This window comes from Bos taurus, chromosome 5 (assembly GCF_002263795.3).
Source record: "Bos taurus isolate L1 Dominette 01449 registration number 42190680 breed Hereford chromosome 5, ARS-UCD2.0, whole genome shotgun sequence".
Classification (NCBI taxonomy): Eukaryota; Metazoa; Chordata; class Mammalia; order Artiodactyla; family Bovidae; genus Bos; species Bos taurus.
This window is the reverse complement of record NC_037332.1, coordinates 101,048,666-101,070,558: the sequence shown is the minus strand read 5'-3', so window position 1 is coordinate 101,070,558 and position 21,893 is coordinate 101,048,666. Positions and strand designations below refer to the sequence as shown.

The following is a 21,893-nucleotide window of genomic DNA, read 5'->3' as shown; positions in this document are numbered from 1 at the left end:
GTTAAAATCCCACATTCTTCATGGCCAAAAAAACAAAATATTAAACAGAAGCAATATTGTAACAAATTCAATAAAGACTTTAAAAATAATCCACATCAAAAAAAAAAAAAAAAAGACAAAGTGACCCTTAAAAAAAAAGTGAAGGAGTGGGCTAGGGACCGTACTTAGGGCATATGGCTGATGACTGTTTCTCTTCCTCTCTAGCCTGACCTGATCCCCATGTTGTCCTTTTCTCTACCCCAGGTTTCCCTTGGCTTCTCACCTTCCCAGCAGCTTCCAGGAGCAGATGTGGACCTCCAGCTGCGGGCAGCCCCTGGGTCCCTGTGTGCAGTCCGGGCCGTGGATGAGAGTGTCTTGCTGCTTAGACCAGAGAGCGAACTGAGCAATAGCTCGGTGAGTGGTCTGCTGACATGGCAGGGGTCGACAGAGAAGATAGACTGGCTGCATCAGGATAAGAGATGGATTCCAGGGAGCAGGAAAGAGAGTCTCAGGGAAACAGTGCCTCACACAAGGGGGAGGCAAAGCTGGTGTGGACATGAAGGTAGAAATGATGATATGGGAAATTCCTGGAAATCCAGTGTTTAGGACTCAGGGCTTTCACTCCTAGGTCCCAGGTTCAATCCCTGGTCAGGGAGCTAAGATCCTGCCAGCTGCTTGGCATGCCCCAGCCCCCGAAAAACACGATATGAGAAGGGCATGGTTAATATGATCATAGGGATCAGAAAAGATGAAATAAGGAGATAAAGATCAGATTATGAGAAAAGATGAACTAGAGGAAGGGACTTAGGATGAAAGAAATTCTGGAGTAATGAAGACAAAGAATACAAAGACAGTAAACTGTGCCACAGAATCTGAGAGAAGTGATTTCACTGTGTCAATATTTCATTTGCTTAAGAAAAAAAGATTAATTTCCTTTCCTGTCTTTTCTCAGGTCTATGGGATGTTCCCATTCTGGTACAATCACTACCCCTATCAGGTGGCTGAATACGATGAGTGTCCAGGGTTTGATGGTTGGAACGTTCCACAGCCCCTTATTCAGCCAGTGCTCGAGGAGCGTTGGAACAATCGTCTTGTCATGTGGAGGCCTTGGATCTCTGAAAAAACAGACCTTTTCAGTTTGTTCCAGGTGGATGTTCTTACCCATTTTGTTCTCATAGAAACAATGGTGGTGGGAGGGGGAAAGGAAAGTCCATATCGACAAAAGCATGTGGGCTCAGGTGGGCACTGACAGGGGCAAAATCTTGAAAGAAACTCCTGGTGGGCAAGGAGCCTCTCTTGGTTCTTATGCTTGAAGAAGTTTCCCACATGTGAGGCTATATACCTATCCTCTCTCTGGGGTCTGCAAACATTGACTTCCATGGGATCAGTACAGAAGGAACACACACACACACACACACACACACACACACACACACACACAAAGAAAGGTAGACCAGAAGTCTCCTATTACGAAAGATTTTGCATTTATTTTATCAGCAAAGTTTTGGAATGCTTTGGCCCATGTCTGGCCATTGATTCTCTGAGGTCCAGAAGCAGGTCTTGTTCAATCTTTTTGTTCTCTCTAATACTTTATCCTTCAATATATTTTTGAGCCTGATCCACTCAATATATTTTTATTTAATTGATCAAGCTGATATGGTCTCTGCCCTCAGAAAATTCATTTCAAATCAAATAATAAGGATACAGTGACTAATATTCGGAAGAAGTATTAAACATATCGAACAATGAAGTAAGTGGAATACTACTATTTAGCCAAAAAAAGAATGAAATCTTGTCACTTGCAACAACCTGGATGGACCTTGAGGGCATTATGCTAAGTGAAATAAGTCAGATGGAGAAAGACAAACCTTGTATGATCTCACTTATACTTGGAATTTAAAAACAACAGTTAACAACAGACTCGTAGATACAGGAAAGAGACTGTAGTTGCCAGAGATGGGAGACAGGGGACGGGCAACATGGGTAAATGTGTTCAAAGGTGCACGCTTCCAGTTGTGAAATGAACAAGTCTTGGGAATGTAGTGTACAGCATAGTGACTGTAGCTAGTGATACTGTACGTGGTTGTTTAGTTGCTCAGCCGTCCAACTCTTTTACAACCCTGTGGACTGTAGCCCGCCAGGCTCTTCTGTCATGGGATTTCCCAGGCAAGAATGCTAAAGTGGGGTGCCATTTCCTTCTCCAGGGTGTCTTCCTGACCCAGGGATCAAACTCCTCCATTGCAGGTGGATTCTTTACCTCTGAGCCCCTGGAGAAACCCAATGATACCGTGTAGCATACTTGAAAGTTGCTAAGAGAATAGATCTTAAAAGTCCTCATCACAAGAAAATAATTTTTTGTAATTATATATGGTAATGGATGTTAACTAGACTTATTGTGACGATCATTCTGCAGAAACGTATGCATATGTGTGTATATACATATGCATAATACATACATATATATATATATATAAATACAATGAAATAAGTTTTCACTGAGAGACTTTCATGCTGGCTGGAATAGAAGTGAACCAGTCTTGGTGGTTGGTATAGGTCTCACAATTAGTAGGCAAAGAATGTGTTGGTTCAACCCTTTGAGGGTGAAATTTCTAAGCAGTAGCCCTTGTAGTAAGGGAGAGGACCCCCTCTAACACTTCATTCTCTGGTCCCTTTGGTGCCTATCAGAACATGGGCCTGAAAATACTGTCCAATGCCAAAATCAAGAGGCCAATAGATTGCAGTCACCAGAATTTAAGATACAGCCATACGATGGCTGAAGGTAAGCTGCCTCTGATTCACTGAAATATTTAGAATCATGGAACTCTGAAAGCTCCCTCTTTGCCTCCTCTTCTTGCTCTGAGCCTCTAGCCAGGATGATAATGGATTGTGGGTTATAGATGCAGGCAGTTTCCCCAAGGATTTCACTCTCTTTCTATGGGGAGGGCTTTTGAAGCCTGAAGTTCTTATCTATTCATTCTCTGGGCAAACATCCCCACCTGTCACTTTCCCCAATAGCCTTGTGACTAGTCAGTTCCTCAGTGGTCCTTCCACCTCATCTATGACTTGCATGTTTTCCGCTTCCCTCTGAATGTCTTCCCTCTACTTTGACTTATTGCGTGACACAATTGAGTGACACCTCTGCTTTTTCCCTTATTCCTGGTCTCCTTAGCAGTGAATGAAGCTCGTCCAATGGCTTTCAAGCCAGCTCCATTCCAGCCAGTTCAGCCGGAAGAGTCTCAGGTTCGCCAGTACTTTCCAGAGACTTGGCTGTGGGATCTGTTTCCTGTTGGGTAAGTGATACCTCAAAGGTATAACAAGATTATATATATACAGTGTGGAGTCAGGAGAGAGCCCAGACTCAGATAATTGTTTTAAATTAATTAATTTGACTGTACTGGGTCTTAGTTGTGGCATGTGGGCCCTTTAGTTGCAAAATGTGGGATCTAGTTCCCTGACCAGGGATCAAAACCAGACTACCTGCATTTCGAGCTAGACTTTTAGCCACTGGACCACCAGGGAAATCCCAGACTCAGATAATTTCTAATGAACCCAAGTCTCAAGCCAGAGAATAGTAAGGAAAGATAAGAAAGCCTTCTTAAGTGAACAATGCAAAGAAATGGAGGAAAGCAATAGAATGGGAAAGACTAGAGATCTCTTCAAGAAAACTGGAGATACCAAGGGAACATTTCACACAAAGATGGGCACAATAAAGGACAGAAAGAGCAAGGACCTAACAGAAGCAGAAGAGATAAAGCAGAGGTGGCAAGAATAAACAGAAGTCTCAAGCCAAGAAGGTTTAATGGAAATATGAGAACGTTTTTCTTCCTCTGGATTCTTAAACAATTGTAAACGATCATTCAAAACAAATCCACACATCTTCACATTTGTGCAGTGCAGACAGGGCAGGGCCACACCAACAGAAAGGCACATCTTGATGTTAGTTTGGTTTGTGCTCACTCCTTTCCTGCTTGTCCTGACAAACCATAAGGATGAATATTCTCACAGATTCGGAGGGCACTGGGCTGTCTTACAGATATGTTTACACACATACCGCCTCCCCCAATCCTCAGACACACACTTTTCCCATACTTGTACAGCCTCACCTGAAGACTCACAGTCTGAGATTCACTTAGGCCTCCAGTCCAGTTGCTTCCCTCCCACCCCACCCGCCATGCACAAGAGCAACAAAATATTCATTTCTGCAGGCGAATTTGTAGCTGAATTCTTGTGTTCTCACAGCTACTCGGGAGAGGAGTCTGTCCACATCACGGTTCCTGACACCATCACCACGTGGAAGGCCATGACTTTCTGCACCTCCCAGTCCAAGGGTTTTGGCCTCTCACCCACCGTTGGAGTGACTGCCTTCAAGCCGTTCTTTGTTGATCTGACGCTCCCTTACTCAGTGGTTCGTGGTGAATCCTTCCGTCTGACTGCCACCATCTTCAATTACCTGAAGAAGTGCATCAGGGTAAGAGCTGGGGATGTAGGAAGCAGGTATCAGCCCCTACACTGGAGGCATACCCATCTCCCCAGAGAAGAAGATGAGACATCAGTGTCTTGGCCCTCCCATCTTCCTAACCTTCTGTGCATTGTCTGCTTTACTCATATCCTTTATTATTTTTTAAAACTTATTTTAGTTAATAGATTTATTTTGGCTGTGCTGGGTCTTTGTTGCCACTTGGCCTCTCTCTGGGAGGCTTTCTCTAGTTGCAGTGAGTGGGGGCTACTCTTCATTGTGGTACGCGAGCTTCTCATTGTGGTGGCCACTCTTGTTTCGGAGCACAGGCTCCACGCGGGCTTTAGTAGTTGTAGCATGAGGGCTCGGTGGTTGTGGCTCCTGGGCTCTAGAGCACAGGTTTGTGGTGCATGACCTCAGTGGCCCCTCAGCACGTGGGATCTTCCCAGACTAGCGATCGAACCTGTATCTGCTGCATTGGCAGGCAGATTCTTAACTGCTGGACCACCAGAGAAGTCCTACTCATATCCTTTGTCTTTCAAATATCCTCTTTAGGTTCAGACTAACCTAGCTAAGTCAGAGGAGTACCGAGTGGAAACGCAGACAGCCACTCGGGCCTCCACCTGTCTGTGTGCTGACGAAGCAAAATCCTATCACTGGAACATCACGGCTGTCAAACTGGGTAAGAGCAGGACGTGGCAGGTAGGCAAGGAGAGAACAGAGGTTAAGAATACTACCCTTTCCTCTGCTACATTTGCTTTGTTTTCTCCTTCCTCTATGTATATTTGCCTCTATTTTTCTCCCTCTTAAGTCTAGGTTATAAATAAATGAGCAAATATTCTTTGATAGATGACTCCAAATTATCCACATTGGACTATTTCAAGTGTGAAAGGGTGAGCTTTTAAAATTTATACCAAGGACTTCCCTGGTGGTCCAGTGGGTAAGGCTCCACACTCCCAATGACCAAGTTCAATCCCTGGTCTGGGAACTAGATCCCACATGATGCAGCTGAGTTCACATGCCACAACTAAAAAAATACCCCGTGTGTCCTTCCTGTCACAACGAAGAAGATCAAAGATCCCAGGTGTGGCAACTAAGACCCAGTGCAACCAAATAAATAAATATTTTAAAAATATATTTATGCCAGGACAAGGGATATAGTTTCATGTTACTAGTCAGACACTAACTATGGGTCAGGCATTATCCTAACTGTGTTACATTAATTAGCTCATTTAATCATCATAATTTGGGCTTCCCTCATGGTGCAGTGCGGAGAAGGCAATGGCACCCCACTCCGGTACTCTTGCCTGCAAAATCCCATGGAAGGAGGAGCCTGGTGGGCTGCAGTCCATGCTAAGGGTTGGACACGACTGAGCGACTTCACTTTGACTTTTCACTTTCCTGCACTGGAGAAGGAAATGGCAACCCACTCCAGTGTTCTTGCCTGGAGAATCCCAGGGACGGGGGAGCCTGGTGGGCTGCCATCTATAGGGTCGCACAGAGTCGGACACGACTGAAGTGACTTAGCAGCATGGTGCAGTGGTAAAGAATCAATCTGCCAGTGCAGGAGACACAAGAGACCCAAGTTCTACCGCTGGGTTGGGAAGATCCCCTGGAGAAGGAAATGGCAACCCACTGTAGTATTCTTGCCTGAAAAATTCCATGGACAGAGGAGCCTGGTGGGCTATAGTCCATGGGATCCCAAAGAGTTGACTGGTCGAGTGCACATGTGGGCACACACACACACATACAATCATCACAATAATCCTTTCAGATGTCATTTGCTCTCAGATTAAATCCTTGCAACTAAAATTGTGATCAATGGGTGAATTAGTGATCTACTGCTGCTTAACAAATTACCCTAAAATTTAGCAGCCTTAAAGAACATTTATTATCACAGTTTCTGTAGGTCAGTGATTGGTATGGTTTAGCTGAGTGCCTCTTGCCCAAGGCCTCTCATGAAGTTCAGCCAGGGCTGTGTTCTCCTCCAAAGATTTGCCCAGGAGAGAACTTTCATCTACAGTTATTCCAGAGCCTCTGATCCTCATGGGCTGTTAGACTGAAGGCTGCAGTTCTTGGCCTCAGGTGTTGGTTGGTGGGCTCCCTCTGTTTCCTAACCCATGGCTCTTCTCACCCGACTGCCTCCTGACATGACAACTGGCTTCGTCCACAGTGAGTGTCTCAAGGGGAAAAGGGAACCCAAGACAGAGCTACAGTCTTTTTTTGGCTGTGCTGGATCTTCATTGCAGCTTGCAGACTAAGTTGCTCTGCAGCATGTGGGAACTGAATTCTCCAGCCAGGGATCGAATCCACGTCTCCTGCACTGGAAGGTGGATTTACAATCACTGGATCACCAAGGAAGTCCCTACAGTCTTTTTTTAACCAATCTCAGAAGTGACATCTCACTGCTTCTGCTCTATCCTCTTCTTTAGAAGTGAATCACTAAATCCAGCCCACAAGCAAGGGGAGAAGATGACAGAGCAGTGTAAATATCAGGATGCAGGGGTTGTCAGGGCCCCTTAGAGGCTGCCTAACACGCTAGACCAGTATCAGTGACTCCTGGAAGCTTGTTGGAGCTGCAGACTGTGGGCCACACCCCAGATCCACTGATGCAGAGCTCTTATTGTAACAAACCAGAGCTGCAGGTGACTTGCATGTATCAAGTTTAAGAAGCAACAGTCTAGTGGGGAAGAGACCTCATTGGTACCTGTGCCAATGGGGCCAATATCTTCCTTTCTCCCTCTTTCTTCTCAGGTCATGTAAACTTCACTATCAGCACAAAGATTCTGAACAGCAATGAACTCTGTGGGGGCCAGAAGGCGTTTGTTCCCCTAAAGGGTGGGAGTGACACACTCATCAAACCAGTTCTGGTCAAGGTGAGTTTTCTGCGGGTCTAGCTTCAGAGGCAAAGGCAGCTACCAAGCCAGGGATGTTCAGCATGTGTCCGACCACATCAGTGAGTCTGTTGCAGCATTCTAAGTCCAGCTGCCATCAGGTAGCTCACCTTTATCCTTCCCTGAGCCATTTCTGCTCTTAAATACTTGATAAACCCGTACCGATGGCCTATGAAAGTGTCTAATATAGTACCTATACTTTTTTTTTTTTTAAGAAAGAAATGGAAAATTTTATTCAAGCCAGATTTGAGGATTATACCCTGGAAAGAGCTTCTCAGAAAGCCCTGAGAACTGTCCTGCACTTTGGAAGTCAAGGCACAGTTGCATGAGTTTTCTTTGAGACAGAAGACTGTATATCAAATGATACATTATTGACAATTTACATAATCTGGATATAAGGGTCATCATAGTGGGTCATGTGACCCCTTATAAGATTAAGAAGGAATGTTATCTTTTTTTAAAAAATTGGAGTATAATTGCTTTACAACGTTGTGTTAGTTTCTGCTGTACAGCAACATGATTCAGCTGTATGTATACATATATCCCCTCCCTCCTACTCCTCCCTCCCACTCCTCTGATACTTGGTACTTTGGAGACATTCAATGAATGTTAGTTTCTCCTATGAAAATCCCTATGTCAGCATTAGCTGCGTCACATCACTATGAATTCCATTGCCCATCCTGTCTCCTAGAAGTGTCCCAAACTTGTCTTTAGCTCTAGCCCAGAAAGAATCTTACTGAGAGGCCCCTCCCTGGGTTGAAAAGGAGTCCTTCTGAATGTCAAAGAGAAGCTCTGTTCTCTCCAGTTGTGAGCGAAGCCCTCAGGGCACAAGCAGGGCCTCTTTTTCCCATTTCCCTTCCCTTTCTTATCCCTCCAGGGCCACCTGCCCTGATACTCATCTAGTTTTTCTCACCCATCCTTGTCTCTTTTCCTGTCAGCCGGAAGGAGTCCTTGTGGAGAAGACACACAGCTCACTGCTGTGCCCAAAAGGTGGGTGAACACAGAGAGGGGTTGATGTGAGAATTCCCTTAGCAATAGATTTTCTTAGGCAAAAGGAGGAATCTACAGGACAAGAAAAAAATAGGAGAGTCTAGGGGTGCCCTTCCCAGGGGAGCCAACTAGCAGAGAGGCAGGAAAAGAAGAGAAATCGTACAGCACATTATGATGCTGGCTGGAATTTATTTTTTGCAAAGACCGCTATGAATAGTAATAAAAAAATCTACCTCCAACCCACAGAAAGCAGTGGTTACAGAAAACCCCGGGTGATGGCAAGTTTTTCTATGGTTTGGGCTCAAGAAGCCCCACTACTTCCACCTTTCTAGTGTTTTACCCTTTCTCTGTCCCTGACAGGAAAAGTGGCTTCAGAATCTATCTCCCTGGAGGTCCCTGTGGATGTTGTTCCTGATTCAGCCAGGGCTTATGTTGCTGTTCTGGGTAAGCAACCAGAGATTCTTGGCTCAAAAAGGAAAAAGTGGGGCCAGCAGCTATCAAGGTGTGGTGTGAGTTGAAGCCTATGGACCTACCTGAAGGAAGGTGTGGTAGACTGGAAGAGATGAAGGAAGAAGAGCTTATTTTATAAACTGAGCACATACAGTTTGGATGCAGTACGGATGGGATTATATAGACATATACCCAGTTAAAAACAGGAATGAGGGACTTTCCCAGTGGTCCAGTGGTTAAGACAGCATGCATCCACTGCAGGGGGCCTGGGTCTGATCCCTGGTTAGGGAACTAAGATCCCACATGCCGTAAGCCAGGACCCAAAAAATAGAGAAACAAAGACAAAAAACAGAAAAGAGACTGGGAAGAGGAAGTTAAAGCTCATTAAGTTTTATATGTATTTAGGTTTAAGTCTATAAACTGAGTAGAAGGGAGACAAAATGTTTGTGGTAACCATTTAAGAATAATAACTTTACCCATTTGAATATAATTTTGGGAAGATTCAACCATGTTTAAAAGGGTATGCCACTTCTTTGGGCAAGAAGAGGGAGCAAGTAGGAAAACATGAGCTTGAAAATTGTAAAATTGTATCAAACTGATTTAGGATCTCAGTTATGCCATTTAATAGCCATGTGACTTTGGATAAGTTAGTGAACGATTTTGGTCCCTCTTTTCCCTTCTGTAAGAAAGGGTTAATAACCTACCTCTCAGGATTGGTGTAAAGATTAAATATAATATAATATCAAGTTCCCAGCACAGTATCTAGCACATAGTAGAAGGCTATATGTGTTATTCTTTCTTTACTCTTACCCCCTACCCAGATCCCTTCCAGGTTAAAATGTCCATTTTTTTCTGCATTTGATTCTAATATAGCACTCACCATCCTGAATTATAACTCACTATCTTTTTGTGTCTTCCACACTGCATTGAGGACTCCTTGAGGCTAAGGGTCCTGTCTATTTATTTACTTAAATTTTTTTATTATTTATGTTTTGGCTGCCCTGGATCCTCGTTCCTGCACGAGCTTTCTCTTACTCTCTAGGTGTGGTGCACAGGCTTCTCAGTGTGGTGGATTCTCTTGTTGCGGAGCACGGGCTCTAGGGTGCCCGGGCTTCAGTAGTTGTGGTGCATGGTCTTAGCTGCCTCGTGGCATGTGGAATCTTCCCATATCAGGGGGATCGATTCCCCACATTGGAAGGTGATTCTTTTTTTTTTTTAAGTGGAGGATAATTGCTTTACAACATTGTGTTGGTTTCTACCATACAAAATGTGAATCAGTCAAAACTAGGCATATGTCCCCTCCTTCTTGAACCTCCCTCCCATCCCCTACCCCATCCGACCGCTCTAGATTGTCAGAGCACCTGCTTGAGCTCCCTGTGTTATAAATCAACTTCCCACTAGCTCTCTGTTTTACATATGGTAATGTATATGTTTCAATGGCAGGCAGATTCTTAACCACTGAACCACCGGGGAAGTCCCAAAGGCCATGTCTTTTTCATTTTTGTTCTTGGAGCAGTTCTTGCAGTTGACATTCAGGACATATTTATACATTCAAATTGAGCTCAATGACTGAAATGAAGATGTTCATGAATCACTTACATCAGGCTTCCTGGGTTGTGAAGTATATGGAGGGGTTGGGGAATTTAACGTGGAAAAGCGTGCCAGGAGGATGTGTGTGTCTGAGTGAGACGTGGTGATTCGAAGGGTGATGTAGTTATACGCAGTGGAGGCGCTTAGAGACTGAGACTAAGAATTGCAGGTTTTGGTACATCCCTCATCAGCGTTTTAAAGCCTTGCACTCCTTCAGGTGGCCTATGTATCTGTCTGTGTACTCTAGTACCTTGTACATACCTAATGTTATAGTACTATGTTATAATTGCTTATAATAAGTTAGAATAGTGATGTAGGGACTTGCCAGGTGGTCCAGCAGCCAAGACTCAGAGCTCCTAATGTAGGGGGCCCAAGTTTGATCCCTTGTCAGGGAACTAGATCCCAAGAACTGTGGGACTTCCCTGGTGGTCCAGTGGGTAAGAATCCACCTTCAGTGCAGGGAAAGTGAAATGTGAAAGTGAAATGTGAAATGTGAAAGGATTCTACCAGAATCCTAGAATGGATAGCCTTTCCCTTCTCCAGGGTATCTTCCCAAACCAGGGATGGAACCCAGGTCTCCTGCATTGTAGGCAGATTCTTTACCAGCTGAGCCACAAGGAAAGCCCAAAAATACTGCAGTGGATAGCCTCTCCCTTCTCCAGGGGATCTTCCTGACCCAGGAATCGAACCAGAGTCTCCTGCATTGCAGGCAGATTCTTTACCAACTGAGCTGTCAGGGAATGTGGGTTCAATCCCTGGTCAGAGAACTAAAATCCCACATGTCTCTGGGCAACTAAGCCCACATGCCACAACCAAAGCATAGCCAAAAAAAAGAAAGAAGAAAAAAAAGCCAAAACAAAAGAATTGCAGTGTATTGTAATTGCTTGCCCCACTGACTATGGGCTCTTCGAGGTAGAGACTGTTGTCCCTGGGGTCACAGAGTAATGACTCACAAAATGCTAAGTAATATGTGTTTTTTGGAGGGCTTCTCAAGTGGTGCTAGTGGTAAAGAACCCGCCTGCCAATGCTGGAGACATAAGAGATGTGGGTTCCATCCTTGGGTAGAGAAGATCCCCTAGAAGAGGGCATGGCAACCCACTCCAGTATTCTTGCCTGGAAAAATCCCATGAACAGAGGAGCCTGGTGGGCTACAGTCCATGGGTTCTCAAAGAGTCAGACATGACTAAAGCGACTTGGCACACATGTATTCATTGAATGATAACTCTTCAGGGTCCCTGCTTCTCCCACCATCTTCTCTCCCTCTCCTTTTGGACCCCAGGAGACATCATGGGCACAGCCCTGCAGAACCTGGACAACTTGGTGCAGATGCCAAGGGGCTGTGGGGAGCAGAACATGGTCTTGTTCGCACCTATCATTTACGTCCTGCAGTACCTGGAGAAGACAGAGCTGCTGACGGAGGAAATCTGGTCTCGAGCAGTGGGCTTCCTGAAGCTGGGTGAGCTGGCTCACCCTTTCTTCTTGGACACTTGCTTTGGGGCCTATGGTTGGGTTATTAAGACACAGGGAATTTTGGTATCTGAAGTGTCCCTTATCCTTGCAAGCCATGGGAGTGTTTTGTGAAGTTATCGCTCTCCTCTAAAACCACATCTGGCTTCCCAGGGTACCAGAGGGAACTGATGTACAAACACAGTAATGGCTCCTACAGTGCCTTTGGGGAGCAAGATGGAAATGGAAACACATGGTAATGTTGCCCAATTCCCAGTGAGTTCTGCTCCTCAGAGCATAATTCCAGAACCCTTTGGAATTATTCCTCTATCCTCCCCTGCACCCCATTCTTGCTTTCTATCCTTTACCACTTAAACATATTTTAAAAATAAATTTTATTTTTTTATTTATGGCCGTGTTGGGTTTCTGTTGCTCTGTGGGCATTCTCTAGTTTTGGTGTGTGGGGTTTCTCTTGTTGTGGTGTGTGGGTTTCTCTTGTGAAGCACAGGCTCTAGGTGTGGGCTCAGCAGCTGTGGTACATGGGCCTTAGTTGCACTGTGGCATGAGGAATCTTCCTGGACCAGGGATGGAACCCATGTCCCCTGCATTGGCAAGTGGATTCTTATCTGCTGTGCCACCAGGGAAGTCCTCCTCTATCACTTTAATACTATTTATTTCAGCTTCATGTATGGTCAAACCCCTTACCCTTCTCCCCCACCTTGAACCTACCAGTTCTTGTCCCCACGAAGGCCAAGTAAGGCCTCCCTTTTCCAGGCTTACTATGGCATTATGTTTCCTCAACTCCTCTTCTGGAACCACACACCAGAACAAGCTGTAGAACTGTCACACACCCTGGAGGAGGAAATGGCAACCCACTCTAGTATTCTTGCCTGGAGAATCCCATGGACAGTGGAGCCTTGTGGGCTATAGTCCATGGGGTGGTGAAGAGTCGGACACTACTGAATCAACTTAACACATTGAACCCTCACCTAGAAATCTGCCTTAATGTGCATTTCCCTCTTTACCATATAGGCTGACAGCCTTTGTCACCAAATGCTTTGGCCAGGCTCGGCAATTCATCTTCATTGACGACAAGAACATCCAGGATGCTCTTGAGTGGATGGCAGGAAACCAGCTCTCCAGTGGCTGCTACGACAACGTGGGAAAGCTCCTTCAAACATCTATGAAGGTGCGGCCCTGCCCAGGGACCTGGAGTCCCTGAGAAGAACTTGACCTCTGATTGCACAGAATCAAGAGAGTGCTGGCCCGGGGTTTGGTTCTTTAGGTCTCTGGCCTGGCTAAGGGGTGACCTTGGTCAATATTTTTAGCCAGTCTGAGCCTGAGCTTCCATGTCTGTAAAATGAGAGAATATACTAGGATATGGTTCTCAAAGTGCGGTCCCCAGGTTCAGCAGTACCGGCACCACCTGAGAACTTGTTTGAAATGCTAATTCCAGCTCTCACCCCAGACCTAGTCAGAGGACTCTGGGGGATGTGGGCCAGCATTTGTATTTTAATGTAGCCCTCTGGGTGATTCAAACACTTGCTAAAGTTTGAGGACCACTGGACTAGAAGGTCTCTGAGCATTTTACGAACTCCCTAAGTATGAAGCAAAGCCATTTGCTCTGGTGGGGATTCCTAGGCAGCCCAGTGCCTTTTTTTTTTTTTTTAAATAATTTTGCTATTAAAAAAAAGTAATTATTTGTTTATTTTGGCTGGGCTGGATTTTTGCTGCAGCACAGGCTCAGTAGTCCTACACACAGGTTTAGTTGCCCCAGGGTATGTGGGATCTTAGTTACCCAACCAGGGATCAAACTCACATCCACTGCATTGGAAGACAGATTCTTAATCCACCAGGGAAGTCCCCAGCCCAGTGTTTATTGTAAGGGGTCTACTCCCTTCCAGGCACTATGTACTCCGTTTATTTGATGTTTAATGTTTGTTGTTGTTTAGTTGCTTAGTCGTGTCTGACTCTTTATGACCCCATGGACTGCAACCCTGCCAGGCTCCTCTATCCATGGGATTTCCCATGGGTTGCCATTTCCTTTTCTGGGGGATCTTTCTGACCCAGGGATCGAACCCGTGTCTCTTGCATCTCCTGTTTTGGCAGGCAGATTCTTTACCACTGAGCCACCTGGAAAGCCCATTTAATGTTTACAACAAATCAATATGCTAAGTCCTAGCATGGGGCTTCCCAGGTGGCTCAGTGGGTAAAGAATCCACCTGTGATGCAGGAGATGTGAGTTTGATTCCTGGGTTGGGAAGATCCCCTGGAGAGCATGGCAACCCACTCTAGTATTCGTGTCTAGAGAATCTCATGGACAGAGGAACCTGGTGGGGCATAGTCCATAGAGTCACAAAGTGTTGGACACGACTTAAACGACTGAGCACACACACACAAGTCCTGGCATACCATTTTTAATTCCATTTTACAGATGAAGAAACTAGGTGCAGGGGTTAAGTAAAGTGCCCGAGGTGATTGTTTGTGGGCGCAGGACTGTCATTTGAACCCCAGCAGTTGGACTCCAGGGGCATTGCTCGCCTCCATTCACTGCAATGCCTGACCCCTCCCAACACAGGGTGAGGTGCTGGGGTGTGAGTAGCTCTTGTTCGATTCAGAACAGATCCAGTGAAAGAAAGACCGAACCAACTTTCCTGGAGGGATCATTATTGCTATTCCAGGCCCTGGATTAAAAATCTTGAGTGTTGAAAACAAAATCTTTGTATGATTCATTAGTATTCCTTATGCAAGGTCCTTGCAGTGTCCCCCATATGTATAGTACAAGCCTGGATGTGACTAGAACAAGATTCTAGAGGTTTTTCCTCCTCCTATCTTACCAGAGCTGGGCAGTCTGTCAAGAAACACATCATTCGTCTTGTCAAGTTTGGTGGTTTGGTCCTTAGCGGGAACTCTGGACTTCAACTCCTTGGGCTCAAATCCCAGCCCTTCAGCTTATTAGTTGTGTATTCTTGAACAAACTATTTCACCTTTTTAAGTGTTTGTTCTTTTATCTATTGAACAAAGATCATAATTTAGATTATATATTTTTTTAAAGAAAAGACTAATATTCTTCTGTGAACGTCATTAATCAAGGACAGGTGTCACCGAATGTCTCCTGGAAAAGAGGCTGGGCTTTGTGCCACTTGAGGAGAACATTCATCTGGGGAAGCTCAGATTCAGTAAAAACCTGAGAATAAGAAATTCTCAGATTCTTCGTATCCCCTGCTTCCTTCTTTAAAAAAAAAAAATCTGTTATGCTTCGTAACCACTTCTCTTGGGTTTCCTAAATACCCACTCAGAGCTGAAGACCTCATGTTACTTCTTGAAGGTTACTTGAAGGTCACTGTTGGAGGCTGTGAGTCACTGAAGTCCCTCCAGTCCTCCTCCCCGCGCCCACCCACTGTCTGTCCTGGAGTCTTGAGGTCGAGTCAGCCTGTGGAAAGGAGCACTTTTTATTTTAATTCAAAAATTGAGGAGTGGAATGGGGTGGGAGGTGGGACAGAGGTTCAACAGGGAGGGAACATATGTATACCTATGACTGATTCATGTTGATGTATGGCAGAAACTAACACAATATTGTTAAGCAATTATCCTTCAGGTAAAAAATAATAATAAATAAAAAAATTTGTTTTAATTGGAAGATAATTGCTTTACAGTGTTGTGTTAGCTTTTGCTGTACAACAGTGGGAATTAGGTACGTCTCCTCCCTCTTGAGCCTTCCTTCTACCTCCCTCCCACCCTCCCACCCCCATCTCACTCCTTTAGGTCATCACAGAGCACTGAGCTGAGCTCCCTGTGCTATACAGCAGCTTCCCACTAGTTATGTATTTTACACAAACTAGTGTATTATATGTCAATGCTACTCTCCCAATTCATCCCACCCTTCCCCTGCCCCTGTGTCCACATGTCCATTCCCTGCATCTGCTAATTCATCTGTTCAGAGGGGACACCTTTTTGTAGTTTGTAGTTTGCACACAATTTTTGCACGTGCTGGCTGCAGCCTTGACTTCCTGTCTCCCTTTCTCCTTCCAGGGTGGAGTTGATGATGAGGTCTCCTTGACTGCCTACATTACAGCTGCATTGTTGGAAATGGGCAAGACCATAGATGTGAGTTTCTCTAGCGCCTCCCCTTGACACTCTCTGGATCATGCCTATTTCTAGAGAAAGTTAGCTAGTTTTGTCCCTCTCCAGCCAATAAAGGACAGAAATGATAGGGACCTAACAGAAGCAGAAGATATTAAGAAGAGGTGGCAAGAATACACAGAAGAACTATACAAAAAAGATCTTCATGACCCAGATAATCACGATGGTGTGATCACTCACCTAGAACTAGACATCCTGGAATGTGAAGTCAAGTGCACCTTAGGAAGCATCACTATGAACAAAGCTAGTGGAGGTGATGGAATTCCAGTTGAACTATTCCAAATCCTGAAAGATGATGCTGTGAAAGTGCTGCATTCAATATGCCAGCAAATTTGGAAAATTCAGCAGTGGCCAAGGGACTGGAAAAGCTCAGTTTTCATTCCAATCCCAAAGAAAGGCAATGCCAAAGAATGCTCAAACTACCGCACAATTGCACTCATCTCACACACTAGTAAAGTGATGCTAAAATAAAAATATATTACATTTTATACTTGAAAATAACATAAAAGACAAGTTGTAAGGGATTATACAAACAATAATAGCAGGTATCTTGAAGTGATGTGGTATAGTGGGTGTTTCCTCCAGTCTCTACTTTCTAAAATTTCTAAACTATTATTTGGAAATTGTATTACTGTTTTACTTTAACAACTAAATGACAGCCACTCTTTACCAGATACTTATTATGTGCCAGGTACTTCATTGCTTTTTCTCATTAGAACCTCACACTAATCTGTGAGATAAATCCTATTTATTCACAATTTACAGATGAGGAAAGGAGGATTGAAAGAGGTTAAGAAACTTGCCCAAGGGCACAGAGCTCCTAAGCAGAAGAATCAGGATGAGACCCAGACAAGTGATTTAAGACCAGAACAGTTGTGCTATTTGCTACATGACAAATGCTTGGATGCCCCTTGTTTAAATGTCAAAAAGGAGAGACACTTCTAGCTTCCTGGAGAGTCTAGATAAACCTATACATCTGGGGAGACACCGAGGACCCTCAGCTCGCCTACCACACTTCACAGGTCTTGAACTGAGAACAAAACGTCTTTTCTCCAGATCTCTACATTTACATGATGTGAACAAATGAGACAGTTTTGCAAAGCAAACCCCATTTGCCCGTACGGGGTTGAAAGGTCCACTCCTCCACTTTTCCCTGAACTTTCACATCTGAACCGATGTGAAACAAGGGTACTTTTTAAAGAGGAAGCAGGAAACTCAGTGGTTCAACTTTGGCAAGCACAAGAATTTGTCAGCAAAGCTTGGGTTATGCTTAGGGACCTCCAACTTTGGAAACACAGACTTTCCTTTCTGATAGGCCTGTAATGTTCCTATGCATCTTCCTTATTAAATTATGTCTTTTCACTGAAAAATAAAATAAAATAAAATAAAATTCTCCAAGCCAGGCTTCAGCAATACATGAACCGTGAACTTCCAGATGTTCAAGCTGGTTTTAGAAAAAGCAGAGGAACCAGAGATCAAATTGCCAACATCCACTGGACCATTGAAAAAGCAAAAGAGTTCCAGAAAAACATCTATTTCTGCTTTATTGACTATGCCAAAGCCTATGACTGTGTGGATCACAATAAACTGTGGAAAATTCTGCAAGAGATGGGAATACCAGACCACCTGACCTGCCTCTTGAGAAACCTGTATACAAGTCGGGAAGCAACAGTTAGAACTTTTGCTTGGAACATGCAACAACAGACTGGTTCCAAATTAGGAAAGGAGTAGGTCAAGGCTGTATATTGTCACCCTGTTTATTTAACTTATATGCAGAGTACATCATGAGAAATGCTGGGCTGGAGGAAGCATAAGCTGGAATCAAGATTGCCGGGAGAAATATCAATAACCTCAGATATGCAAATGACACCACCCTTAGGGCAGAAAGTGAAGAAGAACTAAAGAGCCTCTTGATGAAAGTGAAAGAGGAGCATGAAAAAGTTGGCTTAAAGCTCAACATTCAGAAAACGAAGATCATGGCATCCGGTCCCATCACTTCATGGCATATAGATGGGGAAACAGTGGAAACAGTGGCTAACTTTATTTTTCTGGGCTCCAAAATTACTGCAGATGGTGATTGCAGTCATGAAATTAAAAGACACTTACTCCTTGGAAGGAAAGTTATGACCAACCTAGACAGCATATTAAAAAGCTGTCATGAAAAGAGACATTACTTTGTCAACAAAGGTCAGTCTAGTCAAGGCTATGGTTTTTCCAGTGGTCATGTATGGATGTGAGAGTTGGACTATAAAGAATACTGAGTGCTGAATAATTGATGCTTTTGAACTGTGGTGTTGGAGAAGACTCTTGAGAGTCCCTTTGACTGCAAGGAGATCCAACTAGTCCATCCTAAAGGAGATCAGTCCTGTGTGTTCTTTGGAAGGAATGATGCTAAAGCTGAAACTCCAGTACTTTGGCCACCTGAAGCGAAGAGCTGACTCATTTGAAAAGACCCTGATGCTGGGGAAGATTGAGGGCAGGAGGAGAAGGGGACGACAGAGGATGAGATGGTTGGATGGCATCACTGACTCAATGGACATGGGTTTGGGTGGACTCTGGGGGTTGGTGATGGACAGGGAGGCCTGGCTTGCTGTGGTGTATGGGGTTGCAAAGAGTCAGACACGACTGAGTGACTGAACTCAGAACCGAGAGCCTTTTAAACTGAAAGGAGGGTATGGTGACTTCCTTATCACCTCCACTTTTTAAAGGAATGCCTTCTAAATTCAGTTCTTTATCTTTACCTTCCAGGACCCAATGGTGAGTCAGGGGCTGCAGTGTGTCAAGAGTTCTGTTTCCTCTACCACCAACCTGTACACACAGGCCCTCCTTGCTTATACGTTCTCTCTGGCTGGAAACATGAACATCAGAAACATTCTTCTTGAAAAGCTAGATCAACAGGCTATTGTCTCAGGTATGTTGGCCATGTTAGCTTTTGCTTTGTTTTTTGCCACACTGCATAGTATGCAGAACTTCCCAGACCAGGGATCAAACCCACTTGGATGCCAGGGAAGTCCTTTTTATTTTTTGTCATGATGTGTGGCTTGCAGGATCTTAGTTCCCTGACCAGGGATCGAACCCAGGTCTAAAACAGTGAACCCAGGTCTAAAAAGCTCTGAGTCCCAACCACTGGACTCCCACGGAAGTTCCAGTTTTTTTGAAATTGTGAAAAGATGTGAAAAATTTCCCTAGTCTCTGTAGTCGCGCACATGTTCAGTTCTAGGATTCATTTTAGTAAAAGTTAAGTCATAAAATCACTACTAAGAGGTTTGTGGGAAAACCCCTGAAAGTCCTCAAAGAGCATGTTATATTTTTAACATGAAGAGAAAATAGATGGTAGAAGCAGGTCAGAAAATGTACTGGCATTGGAGAATCCCTAGTTTAACAGTTCTTTGGTGTAAAGCTACTGAGGCTGATGGGGTAAGATGAACTTAGAGATTTCTCGAGGTCCTTCTCAAACTTTGGATGTATTTAAGAATAATTTGCAATATTCTGGGAATTTGCTATTGGTCCAGTGGCTAAGACTCAGCACTTTTACTACTCTAAGATCCCTAAGATCCTGCAAGCCCTGTGGCATGGCCAAAAAAAATTAGATATTCTAACAGATCTTGTAAATAAAATATTAATGCTCTTTATTTAATATTATACTTCCAGGCATAAATTTAATCTCAGCTTTCATTTATACAAGTGTCATTGCTGAATTGTCCTCTCATCAGGGCTCTGGGTAGATATTTGGCCTGTGTATAAGCAACTCCAGTCCTGGAACGGGGGTCTCAGACAGTGGGTGGAGTTATACCTGCTCAGGTATATATCAACTTAATGTAATCATATTTTGCTCATTATCTTGCATTGTAGGCTCACATGTTTTCTTTTGTTCTTCCACTTAGATTACCTCCTTTGGGCTATGTATTTATTATCTCTGAACTTATATATTTATATTAAAAATTTATTTTTTGGCTGTGTCAGGTCTTAGTTGCAGTATGCAGGATTTTTCGTTGAGGCTCACGGACTCTCTAGTTGCAATGTGGGCTTAGTTGCTCTGTGGCATGTAGGACCTTAGTTCCCTGACCAGGAATCGAACATTTGTCCCCAGTGTTGCAAGGCATATTCATAACAACTGGACCACCAGCGAAGTCCCTAAACTTATATTTAATAAGACTTCTAGCTTCCACTCCTCATTTCCACTTGTTGTTCTTTATCTTCAAGTTACCGTTGTGGCTGTCACAGAAATGGGATTTGACCTCATCATCTACTTGCTTGCTCTCATTAGCATTTCTTCTGTGGTTTCTCAGCATTTTTATGCATATTCTCCCATATGTTATCATTTCTGGAGGCATTTATTGATGCTCCCAGCTTCACCCAAGGGAATTCTGTGTGGGTGTACACACATGCACACACAGACACAAATTCTTGCATATACATTATGGCCAATAAGTCAGAAGATTTGAGAAATATTTTTTTCTGACTGATGATTACTTTTTGGTTGTTACTTTCTCTGATTTGGGGCTTCCCAGGTGGCTCAGCAGTGAAGAATCCACCTGCCAGTGAAGGAGATGTGGGTTCGATCCCTGGGTGGGGAAGAGCCCCTCAAAAAGGAAATGGCAACCCATTACAGTATTCTTGCCTGAAGAATTCCATGGACAGAGGAGCCTGGTGGGCTACAGTCCACAGGGTCACACAGAGTCAGACATGACTGAAGCAACTTGTCACACTTGGTGCACACACATTTACAAAGTGAAAATAGGAAAGTCATTTCCTTCCAAGACTTTCCTAATCATGCGTTTTTCTCCATAGGAGAGTCCACTCACTGGAGCCAGAAACCTGCTCCGACTTCAGATACCAGCCCTTGGTCTCAGCCTGAGGCTGTGGATGTGGAACTCACGGCCTATGTATTACTGACCTTGCTTAGCAAAGATGACCTGACTCAAAAGGAGCTAGGCAAGGCCACCAGCATAGTGGCTTGGTTGACCAAGCAGCAAAATGCATATGGGGGCTTCTCTTCCACTCAGGTAAATAGCTTGTTCTTATGCCATTTATCAGGTAGGATTGGATCCCACATGGAGAGAGAGGAAAAACGATCACCCTTGCCCTCTAGGTCTGGGGACTAATCATTCTACAGCAAGGGAGAAAATCATGTTTGAAAAAGACATAGAAGGATTCATAAAATTAGGTCATATGAGCACATAAATAGTACTATACGTATTTAAGTCTTACTTTGTAGAGTATGAAACATCACAAGATCCATGTTTTACATGTAAAGAGGACATGTATAATTATGGCTAAATTTACATAGTCACAAATTGGAAAGCCAGTTATGGGGTCTGTAAGCATAAAGGCATGACTTTATGGGCATACCTCCTTCTATTTCAAGTATTGGAAATCTGGTAAGACATAGTCTTTAAAAAGTTTACAATCTAGAAGGAAAGCTAGGAAAAGTTGTATATACTACAAAGTAGGATCTGTCTTATTCCCAGATGATGAAAAGATTGTCACATGGCATAATGGTTAAGGGGCTTCCCAGGTGGCTCAGATGGTAAAGAATTCGCCTGCAGTGCAGGAGACCTGGGCTCAATCTCTGGGTTGTGAAGATCCCCTGAAGAAGGGAATGGCAACCCACTCCAGTATTCTTGCCTGGAGAATCTCATGGACAGAGGAGCCTAGCGGGCTTGAGTCCATGGGGTGGCAAAGAGTCAGACATGATTGAATTACTAACACATACACACACAGACACACAATGGCTAAGAAGGCTTGTCCTTCAAGGATGGATTTTCCAAGGATCCCCTGATACCCTGTGTCACAGAAGATCTTTATGCAATTAAATAACTTGGAAGAACATGCAGTTTTTAGGGCTATCAAGCTACTGCTGTTTCCTCCCCAAATAAGGAGACTGCAAAACAGATATTAAACAATGATCCACTCACTCCTAATAATAACCTGTTCGGAAGCTA

General features: G+C 44.1%; 1 protein-coding gene across 4 annotated transcripts in view; it reads left to right on the top strand.

Moving 5' to 3' along the window:
• The window catches only part of A2ML1 (alpha-2-macroglobulin like 1), a 50,260-nt gene that overhangs the window by 20,178 nt on the left and 8,189 nt on the right, over positions 1 to 21,893 (top strand). For 2 of the 4 annotated variants that reach the window (XM_010805531.2, XM_010805532.3), the window contains exons 15-29: positions 244 to 393; positions 932 to 1,126; positions 2,665 to 2,758; positions 3,149 to 3,269; positions 4,219 to 4,447; positions 4,991 to 5,117; positions 7,190 to 7,311; positions 8,268 to 8,319; positions 8,680 to 8,763; positions 11,639 to 11,815; positions 11,980 to 12,061; positions 12,838 to 12,994; positions 15,838 to 15,912; positions 18,697 to 18,859; positions 20,740 to 20,954. In XM_010805531.2, the coding sequence (XP_010803833.1) occupies positions 244 to 393; positions 932 to 1,126; positions 2,665 to 2,758; positions 3,149 to 3,269; positions 4,219 to 4,447; positions 4,991 to 5,117; positions 7,190 to 7,311; positions 8,268 to 8,319; positions 8,680 to 8,763; positions 11,639 to 11,815; positions 11,980 to 12,061; positions 12,838 to 12,994; positions 15,838 to 15,912; positions 18,697 to 18,859; positions 20,740 to 20,954 (2,043 nt within the window). The remainder of the gene's footprint in view (positions 1 to 243; positions 394 to 931; positions 1,127 to 2,664; positions 2,759 to 3,148; positions 3,270 to 4,218; positions 4,448 to 4,990; positions 5,118 to 7,189; positions 7,312 to 8,267; positions 8,320 to 8,679; positions 8,764 to 11,638; positions 11,816 to 11,979; positions 12,062 to 12,837; positions 12,995 to 15,837; positions 15,913 to 18,696; positions 18,860 to 20,739; positions 20,955 to 21,893) is intronic. The other 2 variants (XM_010805533.3, NM_001191301.2) reach the window with 1 other exon arrangement.